Genomic DNA, 11255 nt, shown 5'->3' on the forward strand with positions numbered 1-11255 from the left:
TCTGAGTGCTTCATCCAGCACTCATAAGGGTTAACTCAGGTGGAAGCTAGGTAATCAGGATGTAAGCTGACACCTGAGAAGCAGCAAGGTATAAGATGATGTTGTTACTGGCAGTAGCTGCCTCCCCTAGACCAGAGCACATGGCTATATGTGCTGCTAGCCAGACGGATACATCAAGCTAACTACTGCAACCAAAGTAAGAGACTTGTGCATTTGTTTTTCCTGACTGCTTAAAAGACACTTACGGTTTGGTTATGGTTTAGACAGCCAGCCTGCTAGATAGGCCTGGTGTGTTAGTCAGTCCTCCCAATGTGGAGCAGGATTTGTTTTGTTTAAAGGGACAGTGTACCCGCATGTTATGTATGCTGTGGAGAAATAATGCCACTGAATGTTTTCATTATCCTGAAACTATACGTGTGGACTGTTCCCTGACCTCGGCTACAGGCCGTCCTGCCACAGCAATCAAGCCCTAATTTGATTTAGGTTAAGAAAAGAATATGGGGTGTTGTAATGATTATGAAAAGCTTTACTAGCTAGCTATCAGAGGACGTGATATATTTTAATTTAAGTATGTAAAACATGGCTTCAGTCCAATAACAACCCAAACTTGAATGCTAGCAGCACCCTCCTCTGAGTGTCCCTCGCATTATCCCGGCGACTTACTGCCTATGCCTCCCAGGTACCTATTGGACACTTTCGCCTAAAATGTTAATAACAATTCTAATAGAAAGCACAATGCTAAATATTTCCCCCTTCTTTCTCTAATTCTTTCTTTTTTACTTTGACATAATCCTTTGTGATGTTGCTCCCCACTTGTCTATGTCTGTTCCCCACTTGTCTATGTCTGTTCCCCATACAGATCTGTTTGGAAAAAAAAATAGTTAAATAAAAAATAGTGACATACAGAGCCCTCATAATTTCTAGTTCTTAATGTCTTGTTTCCATTAATCAGCTTTACAAAAAAAAAATCATAGTTCTTTTGGTATAGACATTGATAACTCCATCTTCTTCCAATTTCACCTATGGACATAGCAACATCCAAGGTATTGACATAGTTAATAACTGATGTTTTCTTTACTTGTGTCACTGATGCAATGATGTAGCCAGGGTAATAGGAACAGAATATCCCAGTGGTCCCTTCCTCCAGTTTAAATACTGCTCAGGCACACCACACATTCTTTATTAGATAGGGGGCAGGATGTGCTCCTACGTACATCTCCTTCTTAGACTTAGACTGTCACTGTTTGTAGTTAGCATTATCAGCAACAGAAAGTAACTGCTTGAAATAGTTTGATTTACTTTAATGCAAGTGTCTGAAAGCCAAAAACATAATAAAAACTAGAGTTATGCAAAATACCAGCTTGTTTTTTTTCCCTGTGAAATCAAGAAACCAAGAACAAAACAGTTACTAAACAAGTCTCTCTCAGGTTAGTATATTTTAGTTTATTTTTCAACACATTATTCATGATTGCATACAACTACAGTGGATGTGAACAGAGAATCCATCCACAGTAGTCTCATTATACTTCATATCTGTACAGTAGAACAGGGGGGGGGGGTCAGGTGTTGTTAATACTGTTTCCTTAAACTACACTTCTTCTGTATTCTGCTCTTATTTACTGATAAGCATAGAAAATCATTAAGAATTTCATACACATTTAAATTCTAACTATAAAAAGCACTTTGCTATATGCATTGTTTGTAAAGCATATTCTTCATTTCTTTTTTCTCATGTTACAGATGCAAATGAATAAGAAACATGCCTCTCCCCTGATGTAATGGATTTACTTTTAAACAGGTCGTGATTGCATGTTACAGCATGAGAGCTAATAAAATAGCACACTTCAAAAATATGTTGTGTAGAAGATACTAGCAATTAAAGGATAGAAATCAAGTAGGGTCCAATTGGCAAATTGAGTAATGAAATTGTTATCTGCCAGCAAATCCTTTGCTACCCAGATCATAACACTACAGGAGTAGAGTACGCTCTGTATGCCACGTTCCTCTTGCATCATCACTGCAATGTGTTCTAATGTATCTGTGCCAGGGTAGGATCTTTTTTTTCTACTGTTATATAATAGTCACTGATGACTATGCTGTGCCTTCCCCACAACACAATGACACACATCTCCGATTTCCTACTCTGCTTAAAACAGCAAAATGTGAAATCTTTATTTATTTAATTTTTTTTAAATAAATCAGTTCTGCAGTATTAGATAATAGTGACTGTTTTTGATGATGTATTAATTTATTTTTTATTCCACTCATGATGCCAATTGTAATATACTAAGCATTATTTGATGTCTATAGCAGGTTTTAGCCCACATCCCAAGCAGTGCAAGATCTTTGAAACACTTTTCTGCTTGTGATAATTTGTTGCCAATGTTCCCAGCAGTTTGAGCTGAATACTGTAACAACAGATAATGTTGCCATAGTAATATAAGAATACATTGTAGCTGCTGAGTTACACTGACTGTAGGATTGATTGAAACTGAAAGGCGGCCATTATGTTACACACACAATCAGGATTTTTATACATTTATAACAGGAGCACCAAACGATTGCCTGCTTAGGTAAGAATGTAGAATTACAGTATACATTGTCACATGCTTCACATATACAAATAAGAAAAAAAAAGGGGATATTGGTATTGCTGCTTTAACCGCTGTTGCCGAAGCGACCTTGCACTGTACTGCAATGTGTCGCTGGCACATCTGTCACCCCAGGGACAAGGCATGTATGAGGGAATGCTTGCAAACATTTACCCTTTTCTCTTGTTCCCCGTGTTAGTTTAGCATGGCATCTTTTCTTTACTTATTAAAGTAATGTATGTTTTCTTTATACAGTGATGGTTTTTAAAAAGTCTATTTTGACAAATTTTTCAATGTCCATTATGATTACTATGTAACTTTGCACTAAACAGCCGACAAGGCTCTCCCAGTTTATTTCTGTGTGTGCCTTCAAGGTTCTGGGGCATTTAAATATTTTGCTGTCTGCTCATACTGCATATTAACACACATTCCCAGCTAGCTCAAACTCCTACACCCACCACATCATGTATATATATTTATGTCAAAAAAGAGTGCTTATGAGCGTGGTAAATGTATACAGCAAAAGACAGGGGAGCCCAATGCTACATCAAATTGACAAAACATATATGGTAATAAGTATAAAGTTTAAATACTTCAATAATAATAATATTTACTTGGTTATTTAGTTAAAACCTTTGGTCCCACACTACACTGTGAACCCTACCCGTTACCATATATGTTTTGTCAATTGAATGTAGGACTGGGCACCCCTGTCTTTTGTTGTATACATTTGCCAAGCTCAGTAGCACTCTTTTTTGACATAAATATATATTCATGATGTGGTGGGTATACCTAAAGGTAAAGGGAAGGGTTCACAGTGTAGTGTAGGACCTGCATTAATTTGGTTATACCTTGACGTTTGTATGCAGGCTTACGACGCTTTGGCCAAAGGGTTAATTAAATAACCAAGTAATTACTATTATTATTGAAGTATTTAAACTTTATACTTATTACCATATATGTTTTGTCAATTGGATGTAGCATTGGGCACCCCTGTCTTTTGTTGCATACTGCATATTAGCAAATGTATAAATCTGTATAAAGTGTCAATTTGGCTATTGAGTTAATTCATCACAGAAGGAATTGGCATGTGTTATTGAGCTCAGTAAATGTAATGCATGTCACAGAATCCAACCCATGTTGTATTTTTCAGGTGGTTATCTTCATTAAGAAGTTCAAATTTTCTACTCGGGTTTTCATGCAAGTGGTGACTGGAGCTTGACTAAAGGTAGTACATGCACAAAGTTAAAAGTAAGCTTATACTTTACAGGAGGCCATACAATAGACACAAAAGGAGGAAAGGAAGAAATGATACACATAACATGAGTCAAAATTATGGTTATTATTTATTTAGAAAGCGTTAAAATATTCATTTTTTTCTTACTATTATTCTTTTCCCCTCTTACAGTCTTATTAGTTGATTTGTTTTTGTACTAGTTATTTTATACGTTGTGGACAGTGATGTCGTTAATGTGTACCCCACTAAATGTGTTATATATGTATGTATGCAAATGTATGTAATCTAAAAGTAACCCGTCACCCTTTTTTTGTGCTGTATCCCATCCCCCACTTTTCTTAAAGAAAACTCAAATAAAGAACACGTTTAAAATGATATATTCTGCAACACGGTACAATGGGGGAATGACGTACATACAATAAACAGAATTACATACAAAATAAAAACATATGAATACAGACTGATATAATAGGGTCCTGCTCCTGAGAGATTATAATCTAAAATACATATACTGTATGGGGTTATGCATTAAGGCGTAATATTACCAATTGGGCATTCCTGCATGGAAACTCCTGGTGACATAAATAGGAGGCTCCATGCGGTAATGCCCAATTTGCACTATTGCACTAGAGTGAATTGCTCCACAGACTCACTGCAGTGTACAAAAGCAAAGCGCGTGGGGAAACCATATCTACGTAGAGAATCTTGGAGTAAAAATGACACAACATCAGTTCAGCGGGCAGATAATAGCGGCAATCATATCTTTAGCATAAAGTGACACTTAACCCTTCAAATGCCACTCGGGTCAGCAACACACTGCAAAGCAATGAATCGTATAGTAAAATATATATTTTTAAATATAACTTTCCTTGTTGTTATCTTCTCAGATGTCTTCAATTGAAATATGGAAACATGTCAACCAAACAACCGTGAAGGATTTCACACTCCTGGATTTTCCCAAGGAACGGGTTTTCATTGCCTTTTTGTTTCTCTGCATTTACGTTACAATTCTGATTGGTAATTTCTGCATTTTTGCCATTATTAAGATTGATTCCAATCTCCACACCCCAATGTACTTTTTTATCAGTAACCTCTCATGCTTGGATATCTGCTACTCTTCCGTCACTCTCCCAATCATGTTGTTTAACTGCGTGTCAGGGAACCGAAGTATTTCTTTCAACAAATGCATTGTACAGTTATATTTATTTGTCTCTTTAGGGGGAGCAGAGTGTATTTTGCTGGCTGCTATGGCATATGATCGCTTTGTAGCGATATGCAACCCACTGCGGTATCCTATAATTATGAACAATAGGCTCTGTGCAAACCTGGCTGCCGCATCCTGGTTGAGTGGCTTCTTAAACTCTGTACTCCATACAGTCATGACATCCAAGCTCTCATTCTGCAGGTCAGAGCAGAGAATCAATAATTTCTATTGTGATGTACCTCCCCTTATAGAAGTTGCCTGCAACCCCGCAAAAGCCAGTAAAACTCTGCTGTATGTAGTCAGTGTGTTCCTGGGAGTTAGTCCTTTCCTTTTTATTGTCGTATCATACATCAAAATCATAGCCACCATTATGAAAATCCATTCTTCTGAGGGGAGATGGAAAGCCTTTTCTACTTGTTCCTCCCATCTCATTGTTGTGACAGTGTTCTATGGGACTGCAAACTTTAACTATATAGGGCCTACCTCAGGCTATTCTTTTGAAATCAAAAGACTTACTTCTCTATTGTATAGCATTTTAACTCCACTTTTAAACCCTGTTATCTACTGCCTGAGAAACAAAGAAGTCAAAGGAGCCCTGAAAAAAGTCTTTAGAAGGATTTATTTTCTGGATCATAAGTAAGACATTAAAGCTCTGTATTAAAGACACCACCCAATCTTTCAGTCAGAAGGCATTAAATGCTAAACTGTGTACACCAAGATCTTTCCCAGTTTAAGATGAAAGAAAGCAAAATACAGAAGACACAACATTCTTTTCGTGTCAATTATGGTGAGTGGAATTTGGGAGATTCCAAACTGATTTGGAGATAAAAGCCCAATTTAATTGAAGTTGGAACTTGTAGCTCAGAGAGTGAGCTTTTAGGGTCAAAGAGTCTGAGCTTTCATACCATAGTTCTGCTGTTAAAGTCACGTTTTCTCTAACAATCTTTGGGACTGAGTCAGATTGTTTTTCTCCTCTATAGCTCACAAAGTCACAGTATGACAGAGAGTATTTTTTTAAACTGAAACTAATTGATGCTGGCCTACCACAAGTCTGAGTTTAGAGCTGCTTATGGGGAATAACCACTAAGAATGTCCATTTTGGGGGGGTTCATTTAGAGTGATTACTAAAGCTCTAGAGATACTGTAGCTGGAGATTATCCTAGCTACGACATTGTGTATGTCAGTATATTATTACAATACCAAGTGATGTATTTTATTTCGTTTTTGATGCCTTTATTTTGGGTTTTTTATTTTCAAGTTCATATATGTAAGTAGATTAAGCACTGGGAATTTAATTTTATCTGAATTTATTTAAAATGATTAGTGGAACTCCAGAGATACCGTAGTTAGAAGTAATTACAGCCATGAAATTCTGTAAAGATAACACAGTCTTAGCAAGTTGAAAACTCAAACCCACTGCATTATATATGCTATATATTTGTTTGTGTCAATTGGAGTACTACTGGGTTAGTGACCTATACAACAATAGACAAAGAAGCTTCAATGCTACATCCATCTGTTTTTCTATGTTTGTTCTTCTCACAAGTATGGGTCATTTAGTTAAATCCTTTGGCCAAAACATTTCAAGCCTGCATTTAACTAAATTAGCCATACTTATGAGAAGAACAAACAGAGACAAAACAGATAATGATGAACTAAATAATGTTTCATCCTGGATGTAGCATTGGGCTTCTTTGTCTATTGTTGTGTACATTAGGTCACTATCCAAGTAGCACTGCAATTTACACAAACAAATACATAAATTGGAAACAATTTTGGAAGGCTTGTGACCCATCCTCCTTAGTTTTAAATCACCTGTCCCACTTCTATATAAATCAGTAGGTCCTGGTATACAGTACATGTGAATGATTAGTCTATTTAGGGATCTCTTCCACCAAGAGAGAGGTGGAGATAATCTTTACTGCTGCAGCAAGCATGGGAAGTGTATATGTGTGTGTGTGTGTGTGTGTATATATATATATATATATATATATATATCAACTGTAAATATTACTATATGCTCATTTGCATGTCTTAGACAGGTCTGCAACCCTGTCTTTCCCCATTATCGCCCAGCATACAGCACTTCCACTGCAGCAAGGGATTCTGGGAAATTACATGCAAATGAGCACTCAGTGCCACCTTTTGTCTCAAGCTCGTATTACACAAGCAAATCCTCAAGCCAATGCATGCTGTTTTAAACACAGATTTTAGACAGAGGCTGGGATGAGATGCAAAGCCATTAAACCCACTCACATACATGTTTCAACCTTGATGGGTATCATCAGTGGGAGGTTGGTTGTAATGGCTAAGCTGGTTTGAGACTAGACTAGGTATTCACCACAATTATTAAGGTTATGGTGGGTAAAAAAAGTGACAAAAACCCTCCACAGTAAAGCATAAAGCAACTCTAAATATTACTGTATACTCATTTGCATGTCTTAGACATATATATATATATATGTATATATATATATATATTTTTTTTTTCTTGCACTTTATTTTTAGTTTTTTCCCCCATTATATTTATTAGGGTACGTCTGTTTTTTTTAACCAATTTTAACTACACTGTAGCTCATACATAGCACATACAGTGATTCTTAATTTTAACCCTTTAGGCACCACACACATGTCCCACATCCCCATGCTGTTGGCTGCAGTGTTGTTTTGTTTCCTCTTCTTTCTATACAGCGGAAGAAATACAAAAGAAACAGTATAAAATCGGCAGTGTAGGACCTGCTGAGGGGTCACACCGTGACGTGGCTGCAGGCTAGGAATGTTTGCCAAAGGATTTAACTAAATGACCTATACGTATGAGAAGAACAAAGAGAGAAAAAAACAGATAGTAATGGACTAAATAATTTGTCATACTGGATGTAGCATTGGGGCGTCTTTGTCTATTGATGGAATTCTGTATAACAGTACTGTATATTAAAACAATTTTCTGGCATCACATCCATTGATTTCTGCAGTTCCACTTCCCACTGCATTGTGCTTATGATAAAAACACAGATATACATGATGTCAACTACTTAATATCCCCTTTATTCAAAGTGTCTAAAAGCAGTGATATGCTACACCAGTAGGGGGGGGGGGGGGGGCATGCAGTGCTATGTCACAAGATACATGCCTGCACCAGAAGCCACACTATGGCCCATGCACTTGAATGGGCCGTTAGGTTTGTTACGATGCCGGAAGATGGAAATACAGTATGGGCCAAAGTGTTTCACTTTCACACCATGCTTCATAAATTAAATGTAATGTGCTGCAAATAAATGGAAACTGGTACTTTCTCATTTCACCTTCATACTCAAGAAAAAATAACACAGCTGGTTATGTCTACCTGTATTCAGTTTATTTTTTGGTGTAAATTACGCTGTAAAGTAACTACATTCTGCATTTTATTGAAATAAGACCCAGTATCCATCAAGTTCAGTGTCTTGGCACCTGCAGAATCCAATACATATGGTATTGACCCATAGTACAACCAAATAAATCCCTCCAAAACAACTCAAGTCAAAATGTCTCTTCTTCCCCCACATATCAAGAATATGTATAATCCACGATCCACTTAGATTGCAAGCTCTTCAACCAGAGACTCATTTTCCTTGTTTACTTTTATTTGAAGCGCTTATTCCCGTTATATATTACATCTCATGTTATGTTTTATGTATGCGTCATTTTTTTAATATAGCCCCAGCAATGTACGCAGCGCTTTCTATTCATTCTGTGGACCGCTATGTGCTTAGATGGTGCTATACATATAAAGATATACATACTTACATCAAAGACTTTAATGGTTCTGATTGCCCAAACTTTGGAGATTCCACTTTCTTTTCTGCATAACATAATTTCGCAAAGCAAACCTTGTATGTGAACTATGGGGGACTTTGCTCTTTATAAGAATAAATGATCATTATACCACTTTGAATGTCTTTTTTTTCTTTCTTCAAATTAATCATTTTTAAAACAATACATTTATTTTTGTGTAATCAGATTGACAAAGCATGAACTACTACATATATACAACATGTAAGGTAAATTGAACCGCCATGTCCATAGATCCTAAAATTATTTTCCCTGCATAAAGTGCTATTTTTCTGCCAGTGTTCAAGCTCAACAATAATACATACTATAAAATATTGATGTTTAAGATTCTACAGCTCGGAGTAGGGCAACACATGTGGTTCTGCCTATTTGCACTTAGAATGAGGATGTTATTATAGATGGAATATTTCTTATTCAATCATGGTTTATCAATCAAAACCCTTCATTCATTGCAACAATTTGTAAGAGTGAAAGACCAGACTGCATTGAAGTTGCTATGAAATACGTGTAATGCCTGGGGAGCATACTTAGGGATGTTAGTATTGTACTACAGTGTTAGGATTGTTTACTCAAATAAACCCTATGAAGTAGACCGTGCCGCACTTCCCAGAGTTCCTAGCACCCTGATCACCTGCAGTCTCCAAAGAGGCTGGGCAGCTATTTGATTTCCATGATGGGGATATGGAGAAGTTACCACACTGGTTTATAGTAAATAGGATTTGAATATACTGGAACAAGGTACATACAAATCCTTTTAATTAAATAATAGAATGAATAAACACTTCTATATAAATAATAATGGAGTGACTAGCTTAAATGGGAAGTAAGCGGGTGCTTTCCCTGGCCATGGTGGACGGGCCATGAGGGGCGTGCCTAGGGTCATCACGGAGCTGGTTCGCCCTCATTGGGCGAACCGCTCACGTGACCGGCCTGTCACGCTAAGAAATCAGTTTCAACTGATTTCTTGCGCAACGGGTGCCCCCTCCTGCTTCCGCCCGCACACCGCATGGACACGATCACTGCCTTAAGGCAGTCTGATCACTCAGTGTGCGGACGCGTCCGTACGGTCTGCGGCACCAGGGCCCCAGCCTTATAGTGACTTTTTGTGCCCCTTTATGAGAGAGGAGGCTGTCACGGGAGACCAGGTACTTTTTACACCATTTATATATTACTGGGATCATTCATTAGGCAGAACAAGATAGTAAAACCAAATTGCGTTTATTTTGGTAAACACACGTACAACAAGAAGAAATGCACAAGGAACAGTTCAAAATACACTTACTGGGGGTCTGGGGGAAAATTCTAGGCTTTCCTAGGTGCAGGGCGCCCGCTTGGATGAGCTTACCCTGACTGGGATATACCCCCGGTTCTCCTGGTCCTCTTTTCTGCTCAATTCCTAGCCGTGACCACTCTATTCGATTTTGAGAACTTGGGCGCAAAAGACGGGACTTAGTCTCTGTGAGGCAAACTTTTCAGGCTTCCAAATGAAGCCGGTCGCTCTGTTATTTCGAACAGAGCAACGTTGAAAAGCCCGCCATAGCTTCATCGACTCACCTCATTGGTTGGCTTGGAAGGACTTGCTCCCTCTCTTGGTCAGCACCATACATACACTCTGCTGGGCTATCCCGAGAATGGAGGGAGAAGGAGCAGCCAATCGGTGCATGGGAATTCCTCCCTGTCAGCCAATAGAAAGAGGGGCTCGACCTCGGCTGATGTCAGAGGAGTAGACGGGCCCAGCAAGCTTTAAAAGCCGAGTGCGCAGGAAATATGATTTTAGCCAAAGGGAGAGTAGACTATGCCTGCATCCTCCCTGGCTAACATATTGCCACCTGCAGGGCTGGCTCCACCAAGTCTGGAAACTTCAAAAGGTGTCCCCAAGGGGTGCCCTTTGTAGCCTGGAGCTGGCCATTTGCCCTTTCCTCACCCTCCAAAGGTTTTCACACCTCTAGACATCCTCTCCCCTTTGAACTACGGACCCTACACAGACTTGCTGGCACCTTAACTGGATGCCCGGGCAAGCTGCATAGAGCTTTATAAGAAATGTATCAAACATCATAAAACATACTTAAATACATGGGGGACATTGGGGAGACTCGTGACTGTAAGGGACTTAGGACTGGGATATAGGGGCTTAAAACTCAGGAGTCTGGGGGACGCTGGACAGCCCCGGTGTAATTCTACTCACGTACCAGCAAATAGTGTCTGCACGCCGGGTAGAATAAAGGTACTACTGGTAGCTCTGGACCCCGAACTCCTGCACACAAAATAATTGCATTCTTACCGAAATATCCCACCTAAAACTTACACACAGCAAGTTTCATGAGTCTGGGGTAAAAGGAAAATGGAAAGTGGAAAAGCAGAACACTTTAACTTTTCATCCCAAGATACTTGGCCT

The 11255-nt window shown here is 38.6% G+C and overlaps 1 protein-coding gene across 3 annotated transcripts; it reads left to right on the top strand.

Annotated features, from left to right (window-relative positions):
- The first annotated feature begins 1199 nt into the window (after positions 1-1199).
- Positions 1200-6616, top strand: LOC142497412 (olfactory receptor 5V1-like). 3 transcript variants are annotated; one of them, XM_075605168.1, is made up of 4 exons: positions 1200-1427; positions 1741-2048; positions 3745-3819; positions 4716-6616. In XM_075605168.1, exon 4 carries the CDS (start codon positions 4716-4718, stop codon positions 5670-5672), a length of 957 nt encoding a protein of 318 aa, XP_075461283.1. In that variant the 5' UTR covers positions 1200-1427; positions 1741-2048; positions 3745-3819; the 3' UTR covers positions 5673-6616. The 3 variants fall into 3 exon arrangements, with proteins under 3 accessions (XP_075461283.1, XP_075461284.1, XP_075461285.1); XM_075605169.1 differs by having other exon boundaries at positions 1741-1798; XM_075605170.1 differs by lacking the exons at positions 1200-1427; positions 1741-2048 and having other exon boundaries at positions 3599-3819.
- Positions 6617-11255: the final 4639 nt, after the last annotated feature.

This window comes from Ascaphus truei, chromosome 6, assembly GCF_040206685.1.
Source record: "Ascaphus truei isolate aAscTru1 chromosome 6, aAscTru1.hap1, whole genome shotgun sequence".
Lineage (NCBI taxonomy): Eukaryota > Metazoa > Chordata > Amphibia > Anura > Ascaphidae > Ascaphus > Ascaphus truei.

Excerpts from the sequence above, each read along its gene's own strand:
- LOC142497412 (XM_075605168.1), top strand. The coding sequence starts at position 4,716 with ATGTCTTCAATTGAAATATGGAAACATGTCAACCAAACAACCGTGAAG.